This window comes from Micromys minutus (assembly GCF_963924665.1).
Source record: "Micromys minutus genome assembly, chromosome: 20".
Classification (NCBI taxonomy): Eukaryota; Metazoa; Chordata; class Mammalia; order Rodentia; family Muridae; genus Micromys; species Micromys minutus.
In genome coordinates this window covers 18,054,799-18,072,399 of record NC_137955.1, presented here as the reverse complement: position 1 = coordinate 18,072,399, position 17,601 = coordinate 18,054,799, and the positions used below count along the sequence as shown (strand labels likewise).

The 17,601-nt window shown below is 40.2% G+C and overlaps 1 protein-coding gene across 1 annotated transcript in view; it reads left to right on the top strand.

Annotated features, from left to right (window-relative positions):
- PARP8 (poly(ADP-ribose) polymerase family member 8) overlaps window positions 1-17,601 on the top strand; it is a 166,492-nt gene that overhangs the window by 114,358 nt on the left and 34,533 nt on the right. Inside the window, exons 11-15 of the mRNA XM_080933512.1 lie at window positions 5,135-5,201; window positions 12,255-12,380; window positions 12,836-13,394; window positions 14,876-14,926; window positions 15,031-15,126. Coding sequence (XP_080789638.1) covers window positions 5,135-5,201; window positions 12,255-12,380; window positions 12,836-13,394; window positions 14,876-14,926; window positions 15,031-15,126 — 899 coding nt within the window. The remainder of the gene's footprint in view (window positions 1-5,134; window positions 5,202-12,254; window positions 12,381-12,835; window positions 13,395-14,875; window positions 14,927-15,030; window positions 15,127-17,601) is intronic.

The following is a 17,601-nucleotide window of genomic DNA, read 5'->3' as shown; positions in this document are numbered from 1 at the left end:
AGGGTTTGTCCTAGCTTACAGTTTTGATTATTGCAAACAGATAAGGTGATGGGAAAATCCTTTTGTATTAAATTTTATTTAGAAGGCAGTTTTATGCTGTTGACAATAATTTATATTATTTTTTTCAGAATTTTTACATGCATTCAATGTGCTTTGATCAAATCTACTTTCTTCTAATTCCTTCCTCCATCCCTCCGTGATGAAGGACACAGGCATTCTCTCTCTCCCTTTCTTTCCTTCTACCCCCTCTCTCATCTCCTTGCCCCCTCCCTCCTTCTCTCCCTCCCTCTCTCTCTCTCCCCCTCCCTCCCATTCCCCTCTTTCTCCTACCCCCCCTCACACCCTGAACCTCTATTTTATAAACCCTTGGAAGTATTTCAGTGCTATAACTAGCTGCTAGTTGAGGGCCATCTACTGGAGCTTAAGTAGTCTCTGAATTCCGAAGAAAACTCCCATTCCCACTTCCTGTAACAGTAGCCACCATTGGCCATTAGCTTCTGGGGTGGAAGGCAAAGTGTGTTTCTTCCACCTGTTACGGTATTTTGGCTGGACTGAGCCCATGTAATTAGTCACAGCTGCTGTGAATTTTAGACCTACAATGTCCAGGAAACACCATATTGCTGTGTTTGACCACTAGCTCTGGCTGTTAGAATCTTTCTGCCCACTCTTCTGAGATGATCCCTCAGCCTCAGGAGGTAGGAGTGTGGTATGAATGAGATGGTGTTTCCTGAGGGGTGTTTCGTAGTTTGTCTTTAAGGTATCAACATTTATAGTAAAAAGAACTTGTAAAAATATGTGTCTAACCCAAGATTTAGACTGATCTACTTAGCAGTTCTTTTTGAAAAGCATTTCCTCTTGTGTTCTAGGAATGTGTGACTAGCACTAATTTGAAGTACAGTGTTTAGTTGGGGCTAATCTGACTGTGACTTAAAAGAATAGAAGAAACTGGACACCTGTTTTACAGTTTGAAATTAAAGATAAGGATAATTTTCATTGTGTATGCTTTAACCGTGACTATGCTTGTTAGAGTAATATGCATTACTGAGAACTGGTGATCTGTAAGGCCAGTTCCTGATTAAAGGCATGAGCCCTCATCTGTTGGAAACTTTGAACAACTGCCCTTAGCAAGCTCTTTTGTTTAAATAGCTCACTACTACAATCTCTACACCTGTGTTTGCCTGATCGGAGTGTTAGAATAATTTCCACTTATTTTATGCAGCCTTCATTTGCCAAACAAAATTATATGAAACAAGAACATTTTATTAACTTTATTATTTTAATGTGAACATACATCTCTCTTTCTGTCAATTTTCTATTTCTTTTGCGCCTTGAATTCCACCTTGTGTGGAATCTGGGAGAGTAGATAATTTTTATTTCTTTTCCCACCATGTGAAGTTTTTACTCCCCAGAAGGGTAGACAAGTTTTTTACAAAGTGTTTGGTTTTTGACAGTTTCACCTTTTTTTTTAATTCCCCCCACCCCATCCACTGTCTTTCTTACTCCTTTCCTCTTATGCTGAAGCCTTTTGTTTGCACAACGAATTCCTCCAATGTTGATGGTGTGTGTGTGTGTGTGTGTGTGTGTGTGTGTGTGCGAGTGTATATGAACATGTGTGTGTCCCACTGAGTTCAATTATGGTTCCTTGGATGAGCATGAAGGTAGTGTTTACTAGAACACAGACAACTTATCAGTGGCTATACAACAGAAGAGAACATTAACTTGCCTGTAGGCAAATGGTTCTCAACCTTCCCTAGTGCTGTGACCCCTTAATACAGTTCCTCATATCGTGGTAACCCGAATACTACACTGTTTATGTTACTACTTTATAACTGTAATTTTGCTACTGTTCTGAATTATAATTAAGTATATGATATAAAGATGGTCTCAGGTGACCCTTGTGCAAAAGGATCATTTGACCTCCAAAGGGGCCATGACCCCTGCTGTAGACACTCTAAGGGTTAAGGCCTCCTGAACATGGTCCATGGCTTGTGGATCCTTTGCAACTAAGCAAAGCTGTGTTCAGTGCCATGCCATGTCCTGCAGACTCACAGCACACTTCCCCAGTGTCTCTCTCTTGCATTCTTCCCACCCAATTTTTGGTCATGTTTCCCGAGCTACAGAAATTCTGTTTAGGAAAGAGCACTCCACAGTGGTGGAGACCCACTTTTCTCATAAGAGGATATTTGACACAATTGCTTTTTCTTTTTTAACTAATCACTTTATTTGTTTGCGTTTCAAATGATATTCCCCTTTCTGATTACCCCTGAACAACCCCCCCTCCCATGCCTTCTCTTCACCCTCCCCTTTGCCCACTGTACTGCTCCACCCACAGGCCCACTCCCACCTCCTCGGTCTTTGAGTTGTGGCTTCCTTTGCCTTGCTTTTGTTTTTGATGAAACATACTATTTTAGGTGGTCCTGGCTCACTCACACTTTATAGTTCAGAATAATTTTTAACTCATTATTACTGTTTTTGGGACGTTATTAAGTTTTTAAAACATCGTTAACATTTTACATAAAATGCTTTTAGAGTTACTAAAAACTAGAGATAGTGCTGAGTTTCTCTGCACCCTCCATGCTGTTTCCTTGACATGTTTATATTATTTCATTAAAGAGAATTACTTATGGTTAATTACATTCCCTTTAACAGTATTAGTCATTTTTATCACTTGAGCTTTGGAATATTTTTAAAGTAGCATTTTATGAGCTGTTTTGGTGTACTCTTAGTTTTTAGGTCATTTAGATTGTATTGCTACTGACTAAGTGAGTCAGTATTTGTTATTTTAGTTTCCTTAGAAATTAATCTTTTTGATAAAGTATGGACACATTGTCTAGTCTTTCATGCACTGACTAAATCTTAAAATTTTTGTTAGTTTTTAGAATTACCTATAATATATGCTGGATAAACATCATTGCAAAATATTACCATTTCCCTTCTGTATGTATCTCATATACTTTCTTCCTTGGAGGGTTTTAATTTTCCAGTGTCTTTGGATTTTGTTATACCTTAAGAGTAGGCTAAGGCCCTTTGGTTTTCTCTCTCCTCTCTTCTTAGTCACTTTTTTGTTTTAGCCCATGAGAACAGTTTATGTTTTAAGTCTCGGGGAAGAATACAACATATTCCTTTTTTGTTGGCTTTTATGTCTGTGGACTCTCTCTCTCTCTCTCTCTCTCTCTCTCTCTCTCTCTCTCTCTCTCTCTCTCTCTCGTGTGTGTGTGTGTGTGTGTGTGTGTGTGTGTGTGTGTGTGTGTGTGTATGCGAGTGTCTATCTGGTATACTTGAGGCCGGAAGAGAACATCTAATGTCCTGCAGGAGGAGCTACAGAACCTGTATCCTCTGCTGGGACAGTCAACTCATCTATTTGTTGAGCCATCTCTCTAGCTCCTTTTTTAAAAAACCCTATTTTTTTAAAAGAAAATATTGCATAAAATTTTCATGATTTTTGTTAATGCAACGAATTCTTGGTTGGGACACACGAGAGTGATGACCACAGTATCCGTCCCTTTTACAGAAGGGTTAGAACGTCTTTTGGATGGACCTGGTGGGTGTCTGGGGACTGACTGGCTTGCACCTATCCTGAGAAGGGCAGCCTGGATTAACAGCTGTGAAATGTATGTGACTGAGCATCCCAACCCTTGCTGTTCCGGCACATAGGGTGCTCATGGTGGTGTCACCTTACGATTTGTGCACGAGTTCCCCTCCACTTTTACATAATTACACAACTCTAATTCTTTTCTGCCCTATTCCAGAAAAAAAATTTTTTTTCCTCTCAAAAAGTTCTCACCAAGAAACTTTTTTTCCCCAATCTGGAAAATTAAACAAAACCCTTGACCTCAAATTCCCTCTCAGCTGCTCCTGTAGGGCAGTGTTTTCTTGACTGCCAGATTTTATTATTAGAGTGTTCTCTGCTCCTTTCAGTTTTTCTCTCCTCTCTTACAACCCACGAGGACAGGATTGTGGGGCCATCACTTCACATAGAAACCACTGTTTACTGTGGCCTCATTGTGCTGAATGCCCTGTGACCAGTTCTGAGTACTCATCTTAACTCTGCATCTTTTTAATTGTTTTATTTATTCACATTTCAAGTGCTATCGCCCTTCCCTCTTTCCCCTCCATGAACCCCAGTCCTATACCCTCTACCCCCTGCTTCTATGAGGGTGATTACACCACCCCCTCCCTCACCCTCTCACCTTCCCACTCCAGCCTCACTGCCCTAGCATTTCCCTAAGCTCGGGCATCCGGCTTAGACAGGATGAAGGGTCAACTCTGCATCTTAAATGGTAGTTTGTTGTTTCACTTTAAAAAAAAGCTTTTTATGAGTGTTTGGTTGGGTAGTGTTCTGAAGACTCCACCCTCTGGGTGGTCCTACCTCAGCCTTCCTTGATGGATGCCTGAGTACTCTTGTGTGCACAGCTTCTTCCCTAGCATTGTCTCCTCCCTGAGTAGTTTGGACTCATAGTTTTACATACGTGTATACATGGCTAATTCAGATTCACACCTTTGATACATATTTCTATTTGAATGCCCTCTATCTTTTGTTGACTATTTTCACCCTTCTTTTTGATTCATCAAGTTAACATTTTAAATTTACAATATTTAAAATCAAATAATCATTTCACTCCTTTAGATAACTATTTAAGGTAAGTCACTAATTTTGAGAATTATTTAATTTTGTGTGTGTAACATGTGTAGTATAGATAACACATATATCCATGCATACATGTTTATGATAAAATATGGACATCAAGAAAATGAAGAGTAAAAAAAATCTGCGCTTTATCTTTATTTCCTGATGTTTAAAAATAATATTATATATTAACTTGTTTCACCTACAGTTTAAGAATGTTACCTGAACTGTCCAAAGTGTGGTTACTTAAACTATTGCTTATTTTGAGTTTCTTCTTCATATTCCCAAGTACTAAATATCAACACAGACAGATGTTTACATTAATATGCAACCTGCAATAATCTTATATTTCACACTTATGTAACTTAAACTATGTTTCGAAGAACAGTGTTCATCCTTCATTCACATGTGGGTGCGACTGCATATGGACGTCAGTAACAACTCAGTTGTTTTGCGCATGAGTCTCAAGTCGGTATTTAACTGTGTCCCTCTCCCTCCCCTTTTCAGTGCCCACGGTTGATGTCTTTCAGATTTCGACAAAAGAACGGTTTGGATTGGGGCATCAGCTGAAAAAGTAAGTATACCAAGGAGGAACCGGATTGTCATTTGGCTCTTTCGCTGTTTTCTGTTCTCCTAGATCTCTTTCAAGTGAGTGGCTGGGGAGGGGTCATCATCCTGACACACATTGCTGTGTTCCTGATTCGGTTCTTAGAGGTCCCCTTCCAAGGTCCAGGGCCCTCCTGTCTTCCCGTCCACATTCGTTCCTCCTTCCACACCGCATGCTCTATCCTTCTTGCTCATGGGCATGGGTTCTTGGTCTCTGATGTGTCCAACAGAAGGAGCAAAGGTAGATAGCTGGAGAGGACACAGCGAGACTTCTCCTGTGGGTGTCACCTTGAGGTGGTCTGTTGTTTAACTTTGTTTTTTTCTTTTTTTCTGTCCTTCTGAGCTGTTCAGCATTTTATATCTGGCCCTTGCCAACATTCAATTGCTAGTTTCTGATACTTGTTCTTCTGGCCTGGAGAAGGCAGCAGGTTAACACCCACTGACTCTGAGCCATTACTATGCCCCACACGTATGCTTTGAAACATTCCTTTGTGAGTTCTCCCTTCCTTTCTTGGTCCTTTACTAATAGTATCTGTCTTAGTTATTTTTATTGCTGTGATGGGTCATCATGACCACAGCAGCTTTTGCAAAGGAAAGCATTTAATTGGGGCCAGCTTATAGTTTTGGAAGCTTAGTCTGTTATCATCATGGTGGGAAGCATGGTGATTCCCAGGCAGACTTGGTCCTGGAGAAGAGCCGAGAATTCTCCATCTTGATCAGCAGGCAGCAGAAGTAGACTGTGTGTTACACTGGCCATAGCATAGGAGACCTCAAAGTCCACTCCCACAGTGACACACTTCCTCCAACAAAATAGTGCCATTCCCTATTGGCTAAGCATTCAAACACATGAGCCTTTTGGAACCATTCCTATTCAAGTAGCTATAGTATCTCAGTTTATCTTTTTTATAAAATAAATGGACATGTTGGTCCCCAAAACACAGTGTGCATGGAATTTATTCGAATGGGCCAATACATTCCTTAATATGTCATCATTGGCATTTATGACCTATCATTTCTGTGGTCACTAAGATTCTGGCATACTTTGGTATCATTAATAGATACACAATAGAAATAAATGGTGATGGGTTGGGAGTATTGAGAAAAGAGGAAGCAAGCTTTTGTTTCTGGGCCTCTTAAAACCCCACAGAGACATATTCATAGTGGCTTTAACTCTAATTCACTTTTATTTTCTGATTTTTACATCTGTTTTACCTAAAACTCTGGTTTTTGTCTTGTTTTGATTTTTTTTAAAAAAGGAAAAAAAGGCACCATTGATAGAGCGAATTAAAAGGGCATTTTGGTTTTGAGTAGAAAAGGAGCAGTGGTGAGCTACAGACTGAGGAGTTGACCTTTCACCTTTTCTGCAGTCAGGTGCATTCTGCCACACAGGAGAACATAGACCACGTGTGGGAAAAGCAAGTCTGTGGCCATCCTGAGTGCTTGTGGTTTGCCTGGAACAAATAACTGTTTTACAAATGTTCTCCTCTGGTGACCCTCCATCCACAGGGAGCACGGCTCCGTATTAGACAGGATAGAGATGAGCCTCAGCATCCCATCAAAAGGTACCAGACAACCTTTCCCAGTTCGTCTTTAGCAACGCATAACAATCACACATACTACTGGGATAGCGCAGGGTGATTCTGCACAAGTCCAGCATATCTGTATTTTCAGCACCACATCTCTGTGATGAAAATATTCCAAAGCTTCCAGCTTTGAAAGACACAGAACTAATTTCTAGCATTCTGTGACTTGGTCCTCATGGCTCTTTCTGCCGCCCACCTCTGCACCGTCTCCAGCCTCTGACCACCATTCTATTCTGTGATACTGTCCTGTTTAGTTTGTGCACAAGAGTGAGATCAACAGTTTTAGATCCTCCATAGAGATGGGAGCATGTGGTGCTTTTCTTCTCTGCTTGTTTCTGTTACTTAATATGACCCCCAGCTCCATCCATGATGTTGCAGATGACAGGATTCTATAATTGTCCTTGTCCTGCTTGTTGTTTTGGTTTCCTGGAGATAGCATCTTGCCGAGAAGGCCAGGTTCCACCCTCCAGTATCAGCCTCCCAACTGCTGGAATTACAAGTCTGCACTGCCACTCCCAACCAATGGAGTCATCTCTGAAGGGCCCTTAGGTTGTTTGCATCTTGTGTTTGTTTTGAGCAGTGCTGCAGCAGACATAACTGTGCAAAGGATTCTCTTCTACAGATTCCATTTCTTTGGATAAATACTGGTGGGAATGCTAGAGCCTGGGTTAACTCTGTTTTAAGAAAACCATGTTTTATTAGTGACGGTCTACACCTATTTGTCTGACTGTGAGTGTGACTGAGTGTGTGTTTGTGTTTGTGTGTGTGTGTGTGTGTGTGTGTGTGTGCACGCACGAGTGAGTGTATTGTGGAACTCATTTTCTTCCAACTTCATGTGGGTCTCGAGGCTGTCAGACTTAACAGCAGGCATTTTGCCTGATGAACCATCTCACTGGTCCCCATAATGGCTCTCTTAATTTAACCAATACCCTGAGTTTCCTTTTGTGCACATTTTCACCCCCGTGTCCTTTCTTTTATCTTTGAATGAGAGCAAAGAACCTGACTGAACATATTGACATATACATTAACAATGTTAACCATGGCAAAACTATCAATACTAAGTTCTGTTCTTGTCAAATTTCGAGCTGTTAAATTTTGTACGAATTCTTGAAGGACTATTTATTCTTTCCAGTCCATAAACTTGGTTTACTAAGAGCCCGGCAGATCTTGCGCATGAATGCGGTGGCTTAGATTCTTGATTAGGATGCAGCCCACGCCTTTCTCCTTCAGTTAAGTGAGTTTTCATTTTCATCATATTCCCGCAGCTATTGAGTAATGCTCTAAGGGAAAACACTTTAAATTCCCCATGCCAGCTTCCTCTTCTCCGGTGCCGCAAGTCTTATGTGATGTCTGGGCTTGTCCATATCTTAGGTCTGTAGGATTGTCATCGGCTTTTAGGACACTACACAAAGGTATCCTTGTGGAGATATGAATTATGCATGATTGTATTTGAAAGAGGAGTGAACTTCTCAGCTGCTCAGTGCTGGGTCTAGATGTTCACACAAATGCAGAACCAAATAATTAATAATCCCCATAGCAGGTAGGATTCTGCGTCTCTAATAGCTAAAATTTTAAGGGATGTTTAGTACAGTATAGTATACAGTGTTCTCTTTCAACGTCTCGTGTGATATCTTTACATTTCCGTGCTAGAATTAGGGAGGATTCTCCAGTGCAATTGCTTTCTTTCTTTTAGATGGACTTTGTTTTTTACATGAATCCCCTGATTACTCATCCTGTAGAGAAGCGTGTGTGAGGGCTTCCTTACCTTGTGTTGCCTTGGACAAGATTTTGTAAGCACTGCTTCTTATTGTTTTGTTGTTGTTCTTGTTGTTGTTTGTGGAATGGTGGTCATCAAAATAAGATAAAAACTAAAAAAACACAAAGTACCAGAATATACAATGTTCTGTCTGTAGCGTCTCATGCGAGTATCACATGAGTTTCGAAAAAGGAACAGTGTCCATAGCTGTAAGCCTGAGAACTTAACAGTTGTGTGCTGGGGTTTGTGCTTAAGAAGATTCATGTGTTACGTATAGCATTTTCTGTTCATAGAGTCATCCTGGGGCTTATTGTTTTTGGAAATGTTACTTGCTTTGATGGATGAATTTTAATTATGTAGATGATTTGCTAGTGTGGATTAGATTATTTTTTATGTTTTCATGAAAAATTTCTTTCCAGTATATGATTAAGTTTCTTAATTATACACGTTTTTGTCTGCGTTTCTTCTGGTCCTATCTAGTCAACATAATTTGAAATTTCTGGTCTCCATGGTAGATTGTAAGATTAAAAGCGGCTATTTTCTCTAAAACAGATTGAGGGGGGCGTTTTTGGAATTTAGGCTACTTCCGGTTTAGATAGAGTTTTACTAAATACATAACCACATTCAGTGTTTTCTGCGATCCTTTATCCTGCTGTTTTAAGGTACTAGTACCAAGTGCTAAGGTACTAGTACCAAGTGCTTAGTATTTGTGATTGGCCTTCCAAACAGGAACACAGATTCAGTCACTTGCTCTCCACGGTAACTTGGTGACACAGGAACTATTGTCAATTTACCTCAGTGATAAAACTACTGCCCAGAGCATCTACGAAGTTTCTTAAAGCCAGTCAGCCAGAAAATGTTAGAGTTCTAATCTATTTCTAGTTCAGTCCTTCTGAACCATGTGCTGTCTGACATGTAGACACATGTACCCTGTTGTGATGCTTGTGTTGAGGAATGTGTTTGGCACTGAGTGAAATATCGTTTGAGTGTCAAGTCAACAAAAGAGCTTGAAAAAAAATACTTAAGTAATTGTCAATGTCTGACGTGACATAAAACTTGTAATGCATGGGATGAGGTGTCTGCTATTAAAGGTTGACAGTGTCAGTAATAGTGGGAAGAGCTGTGAAACCGTGCGTGATTTTATACCTAATTAATTGATCAAAGTTCAATTCTGTTTTGGGGGAGAAAACTGTGTGGGTCTTCTTTGGCCTCATATACATGTAAAATGCAAATGGAGAATTAAGTAACAGTTGTAATTTGTGAAGTTCTACATTTATAGTAATTCAGTTTACACATGAAGTGTATGATGCAAAATTTAAACACTATTAGAACAGTTTTACCAGATGGTATTTGCTGAAGCTGGCCATGGCTACAGTTAGAGTATAATACTCCTCGAGTGTGTAATCACCAGAAGGCAAATCATGATGTTGCCCTTCTCTCTCTCTCTCTCTCTCTCTCTGACTCTCTGTCTCTCTTTCTTCCTCCTTCCCTCTCCCTCCTTCCCTCTCTTTCCCTTCCTCCTTCCCTTCCTCCCCTTCCTGTGTGTGTGTGTGTGTGTGTGTGTGTGTGTGTGTGTGTGTGAAGACAACCCTGAACCTTTGATTAGAAAGTAGCTGAGATACCGCTTTTCTAAGTGTTCTTCACTTAGTAAATTCTTTAAATGTTCTATGGCTCTGTGTTATGAGAAGGTGGGATCTCTCTCTCTCTCTCTCTCTCTCTCTCTCTCTCTCTCTCTCTCTCTCTCACACACACACACACACACACACACACGTTTACATACATGTTTACATACATCACTGACATTCACTGTTTTACAAGAAGCAGTTGTTTCCTTTACGTCCAAGGACAACGAGGACTCAGCATATTTAAGAGCTACCGGTGTCAGCTGGTAAAGCCACTTTGGAATAATAATGTGTTTTGACCATTTTACATGTTGAAGTTCTTTGGCTCCAGTTTGCTTATCTAGCATGCACTCGGTAACCTCCTTGGTGGCAGGTAACCTCCTTGGTGGCAGGTCGTAGGAACAGGAACTTTCTTCCGAATAGGAAGAAAAGAAGCTAAATCTAATTGGTACAGAGAAGTGGTTCTGTTGAGTTTTCTTTTTATTAGTAGCAAGGAGAAATGATGATGATGATTCTCCTTGAAATATCGAGTACAAACAAACAAAAACAAAAATAAAGCCCACCAGTCTTCAGTCATGAAATAAAAACAGAATGACGATGGTGTGCTCTTAACCCTGAGGCACACGTTTGTGCAGTTAGCATCACTGTCAACACAATTTATCCTTTTGCTTTTCACCACTTCTGCCCCCCTAAGGGTGCCTGGCAAGTCCTCCGTGACTCTTCTGAACACATCACAGACAGCAGGAGAGAGGCTGGTATACCAGCGAGACACAGTGAGCTGGGCTAGCCGAGACCTGAAGTGTGTGGAGAAATCTTGGTAATTGTCTTCTTGCTAGGACTCACACCTTCTCCACTGAACAGATGCCCAATTTGAGTGTATGGAATAATAACTATTTCCTGGAATTTAGAGGAAGCTTTTCATGTGCTGGACTCTGTTTTAGACGCTGGCATAGTCTCCGTGATAAACAAACACTGCCGCAAATGCTCTCTCCCGGAAGCAGTTTGTAGAAATAACAAAAGAACATGACAACCAGGCTTCAGGGGATTTTGGAAAGAAAGTAAAAATGTGGAAATTATAGTACATATCATATATGTTTGTAAACCTTCACACGTGCAGAGATATCATCATTCTGGGTCCCCCTGCCCTGTGACTGGGAAGGTCAGCCTCAGGTCCTGTGCAGATTCACGCTGACAAAGTTCATAGAATTCTTTCCCATGAAGCACCAAGAAAGCAGATGGTGTGGGAAATTCTGAGGCTAGAAATTACTAAATTCCAACCTTATGTTAATAAGTAAGGTATTTTAGGACTATTCAATTTTTTAAAAAGGCACATATAGAGGTAAATGGGCTATGTTTGATGACCATTCTTTTATATTTATGGCTATATACAGTTTTACAATCTGGCTTTATTTTTTTCCACGAAGAAAAAGTATAGATGGAACAATGAAATAAAAATTGGCTTCACTTCAAATAATTCACATAAAAGTTAAGAATCCTGGAGACTGCTCTCAGGATCCTCTTAAATCGTTTGTTTCATAAATTCTCCAGCAATTTGGGGAATTAAATTATAGCAGTATTTTATTTTAATTTATTAATAAGTAGGTTTCTTAATCACTTATATGATACAACTCACCATTTAAAAAACAGTCATGGTAATTTCTTACGTTCTGGCTTGCTTCATAGGAAAATTCATTCACAACTCAGACTTTCACTTATGACTATGTCCCTAATAATGCGTTCTTGATGCAGTAGACACCACACTATTGGTGGGCACCTTAGTGATGGGCGTGGCGGCACATACCTTTAATCCCAGTACTAAGAAGGCAGAGGCCGTCTGAACCCTGGGAGTTCAAAACCATCCTGGCTCTTGTAGCAAGTTTCAGGCCAGGGCTGCATAGTGATACCCCTGTTTCAAAGCAAAACAGAAACAACCCCCTCCTCCACCAGCAGCCCCGCCTCTACCACCAAACCAATGGGCCAACCATCCAACCCACGGAACCGGAAGTACGTGTTTAGGTGCCTTTAGGACTGTGCTAACAGTACTGCCTTTGTGTTGACAGAATCATGCAGACGTTTGTTTCTCAGCAGTGGAAACAGAGCAAAGAAAAATCCAATTGCCCGCACGGTAAGAAGCTGTCAGAGAAGAAGGTGAAGTCTCCTCTCCATTTGTTTTCTACCCTGCGCAGGTTGGTAACAGGCGTCTTCATCCTTGTCTCGGTGCTGAGCCCCCATAGACTGTCTTTACCTAGTTCAAAAGTATTCTTTCTTGTGAGCTGTCTGCTTCTTTTCTTTATGACTTTCAAGAGAAGACTGGGTTACAGGCGTCCCATCTATAACATAGATGGGCACTTTGTTTGTTTGTTTGAGTGGACATTGGAAAAAGTACTAAAATCAGATTTTTGTTTTAAAATCGAGATTTCTCCAAAAGTTAGTTCTTTCTGGGGTTCTGAGTGAGGTCAGAGGGAGAAGCCAGGCTGCAGTCTTGTGCTTATCAGCAAAAAAATGTGATTTAATTCCCGCGACCCATTCTGCACCGAGAGCAGGGAGGCGGTGATGGGGTGGCAACATCCGTCTGGTGCTTGTGCTGGGGCCCTAAGGTCTGGTCCAGTTTGCTCTGTGTTAATTCTTGCTCATCTCCAAGGTCGCCCAGCTATCCTCCCCCTGGTTGTGGCAAAAGCAAATCCAAACTGAAACCCGAACAAGACGGCATCTCCAAAACGCACAAGCTGCTGCGGAGGACTTGCTCCAGTACTGTCAAAGCCGACGATCTGTGTGCCAAGTCGCACCGGACCTTTGGGCGCTCGCTGTCCAGCGACCCCAGGGCCGAGCAGGCGATGTCCACCATCAAACCGCACAAACTTTTGGGCCGGCCCTGTCCCGCAGCCGGCAAGCAGGAAGACTGCCTCACACTCAAGTCACATAAGTTATTGACTCGATCTTGCTCGGGTGACCCACGATGTGAGCCCAACAACAACTTGAAGCCCCACAAACTGCTGAGCAGGTCTTACTCCAGCAATCTCAGAATGGAAGAGCTGTATGGGCTGAAAAATCACAAATTGCTCGGCAAGTCTTACTCCAGTGCCCCCAAGTCATCGAAAACGGAGCATTTCAAGGAACCCAACGCAGAGGGCAGGAGGCTCTCGCTTACCTCAGGGCTTATCGGTATTTTAACACCATCATCGTCTTCTTCCCAGCCTCCTGTACGTAAACATTTTCATCTTGCCTTCTTAAATGTAGCTATCCCAGCTCCTGTACGTAAACATTTTCATCTTGCCTTCTTAAATGTAGCTAAGGGGCAAGAGATTTGTTCACAGTTTTTTTTTTTTTTATAAAACCTGGGAGGGAAAAGAAACAAGACAATGTTATTTATTTTGCTTTTAAATTTGCTGTGTTTTTTTCCTTTGGAAATATTATTTTTTTGTGTACCCAGGTTTTACAGCTGGCCCAGAACAGTTAGTATGGGATCTGAAAAGAAAAATCATGTAATTATTAATTTGCACTTTGGCTCACATTCCTATCATTGAACACTGCTAAAAATGGAAGGAATCCAATTAGATTTACAAAGCCTTTAATCTTTATTAAGCAGGCCCTTTATTTAGTCTTCTTACTTCATGAGCGTCGGAGGACACTTGTCTCATAATTAAGAATAATATTCTAGCTCTGTAGTAGAAAACTTTGTATGTGAACACTGTGATCAGCAAGAGAGTCCAAGAGTCTCACATGAAGTTTTTCTTGCTGTTCATTCTGTGCTAATTCAATCAAGTTTTGGGAGCACCATGGGTTCAGTACATGACTGTATAGTTGGTATTGACTATGAATCAGCCTTACACAAAATTGACCTCTCCAGTGATTAACATTCCAGCCAGCTTCTAACAGACTTAAATTATACATGTAGCTACATAATAATGGTTGATGAAAGTTGTGTTTGCTGTTTTAAATATGCATATGTTGTGAGTGTCAGTTTCAAGATTCGTAGGTATATATCCAGTCATATATGAGTTGAAAAAAAATAAGAGTCTACTTTTAGGAAGTCATTCTTACATAGATTTTTTTTTTCCTGCAACTGAATCTCAGCTACCACTGTAAAATTATACTTGTTTTTAGGAAACCTTGATAATCTTTGTAATTTTATATGAGTTATTTTAAAATTCCATTTAAAGGTATTGTTCTGATGTCATGGAGAAAGTTGTGTAAATCCAGTACATAAGGAATGTTTCCCATGATAGCTTCACTGAGAAAGATAATTTCAGGTAGTTTGTGAAAGAAAATGCATGCATTTTTCCATGTTCATAGCCCAATAAGAGATTGAGCACTGGAGCCTTTGTTAATAGCCGTATAATTTTCTGTAAAGATATTACTGCAGGTGATAAGATTTGAATATCCTAATGAGGGTATGGACATTTTTGGTCAATAATAGAATAAACTAACTTTTTTTTTTCATGTAATAGTGATAGCCATTTCTACTAAAAGATGAGAAGTTAAGAGTATCATTTTCTTTAGGCAAAATTGCAGATTAAACAACCATGGCAGGATTAGCAAAGAAATTCAACAGTTTGGTATTATTATATCTGACAGCACTAGTGTGGTCTTCTGCGTTTGTTTCTGAAGAAGGTAAGAGCTGCAATCACTACATTTTCCCCAATGAAAAATTACCTTTTTTTTTAAACTTTGCCTTTTATAGACAAATGGTGCAAAATGCATTCCAATCCGAGACCGCGGCTTCCTGGTGCAGGTATGAGTTAAGACTATGTACTGTTGGGAGTACCTAGTCCCCTTTGGGATGGCATGTCACTTGAGAACAGCCCTGCTTATATCATCCTTGTAATTTTTTATCAGACCATTGAGTTTGCTGAACAGCGGATCCCTGTACTGAACGAATACTGTGTAGTGTGTGATGAACCACATGTGTTTCAAAATGGCCCCATGCTTAGGGTAAGTTCCCACTGACTGAACCTCCACATTAACGCAACCCAAGCGGAAGCATTCCAGCATAAAAACGAATAAACAAATAAGTACTATTAGAATAAGTACTCCCTAGGGAAGATGATTTAATGTGTATTAAGTGCTATCATTTGCATGGAAAGGGATTAATATGACTTCCTGAGGCATCTGTGAAAGAGTAAGTAATTTTCTCCTAAGATTGCGTTCCTTATGTCTGTCATCTTTTTATCTCTTTCCACTTATTTCTATATTGGCAATAAGTCTCATAAACTATATACTTATATGCTTATTTAATAAGACAAGGCTTCTGGGGACAGCCTTGTGTAAGGCTAGGCAGCTAGGATAGTTTAGTGTGCTTGCTCAAAACCTCACAGTTTAACACAGTATAGAAAGAGGTACCCTGCATGTTCCACGTAAGGACAAGGTGTGGTTGGGTGAGTCAGAAGAAAGTCCAAACTGCCAGTTCAGTAACAAGGTTGTCACACCACCTGAGATGTGTGGGAATGGAAAAGGCATGCGTGCTTTGGAGGATGAGTTGCTCAAAATAAAAACTGGCACTTATCTGCAATAATAACTTTATAAACTTCATTCAGTATAAGTTGAAAGAAAGATCTCAGTTTTCAAATGGAAGTTTATGCAATCCTAGAGGGGGTTTGAATAAGAACGGTTCCATGGAGGCTCTTATATTTGAGTGCTTGATCTTCAGTCGGTGGTGCAGTTTGGGAAGGTTAAGGAGGGCATTGCTGGAGGAACCTCATCACTAGGGGAGGGCTTTGTGGATTTGTATCTTTCGCCATCCCCACTGCTTTCTCTCTCTGCTTCCTGTGTGGGGTGGAGATGTGATGCCTCAGCCTCTTCCTTTAACCAAACTGCCACGGCTTGCCTGCCCTTCTAGTCCTCGGGAACCATGAGAAAAACAGCAGCTCTCTTCTCTAACTTTTGGGCATGTTCATCACGGCAACAGAAAAGGAGCTAATGCAATCTTCAAGTCTCTAAAGTTTATAGTTAAGTGATTTTTAATATAATCATGATTATATTAAACTAGCTCTCTAGTTTCTGCAACATGATTATTTTCAGAATGTTCATTTGTGTTTGCCCATTTATACATCTTTATAGAAATGTCTGTTTAAAAACATTTTTTTTGTTTTCATATTGTATTACTTTAAATTTTATTACTGAATGGTAAACATTCTTTATTCTGAATATTATATCTGTATTGCTAGATCATTAACATATAAATCATAAAAACTTTATTCTGTGTATTTTCTTTCCATTTTCTTGATAATGTTTTTAGCCCAGTAAGTTTTACATTTAGATGGAGTCTAATATTTTTAATTTCTTGCATTTTTGATGCTATTCTAAGGAACTGAAACCAAAGTCGTGTGAATTAGCTTTGTTCTCCATTTACAAGTTTGCTTTGGCTGTTTATCTGGACTCCCTAGTTTTGTTCTATCAGTTCATTGGCCATCTTGTCTATTTTTGCAAATGAAAGCAGTTGGAATTTGTAAATGTTTGCCTTGGATGTGCACGACTGTTTGGGAACTATTGTCATTAGCTATAAGTGAAAAGTTTGCCTACAAGTTAATGTAATGGAATCCAGTTACCATGTGATGTCACTGGGAGTGTACTGCAGAGATGGGCGGCACTGTGAGGTGGACCTACCAGACCAGGTAGCCCAGAACTCCCTTCCTACTCTAGCAAAAGGGGAAGAGTGGCATCTGTCCCTGGTGTTTCTGTTATACTGCTGCGTGACACCGAGAGTGACCCCCCCCCAGCAGATGCTGAGCCTATTGGCTTTCTAGCTTCAAAACTATGAGAAATAGAACTTGTTGGGTTTTTTTTTTTTTTTTTTTTTTTTTTTTAATGGCAGTCTTCATAGACTGACACAGTTGAATGTTATTTTTTCCAAATCATGAACACAGGGAATCTTATACTTAGATATTTTAAAATTTCTTTCAGTGGTGTTTAAAACTGTTTAGCATATGATTTCTATATGTCTTTGAATAATTTCTTTGTGCAAATAGATTTTAAAATTTTATTTGCACGTGGTTCTTGTTTGTATAAAAGAGTCCAAATGATATGTTTAGATTATCCTTGTATTCTGTAAGTTTGTTGACTTTTCTTTATTAATTCCAATAAGTGATTGCTGGTTTCTTTTAATGACTCTCCGTAGAAGATTTCTTAGGTTCTTTTTCCCCTGATACTGTGATATTTAAAGGAAACTGGAGAGCCAGCTCATCGGTTCAGAGATAGGCAACATATAAAGAGAGTTTACTTATTCCTGGCTCCTCGATTGGAAGGTCCTAGCCCGTCGGCTACATTGCTTTGACGTATGGTGGGGTAGTGTATGACAGAGGCACAGGAGATGGCAGAGCTGCCCACCCCTGCCCCAGCATCAAGAGAGGACAGAGTAGCTGGGACCCCACAATGCCTCTTAAGCCCATACATCTGTGACCTCGTCCACAC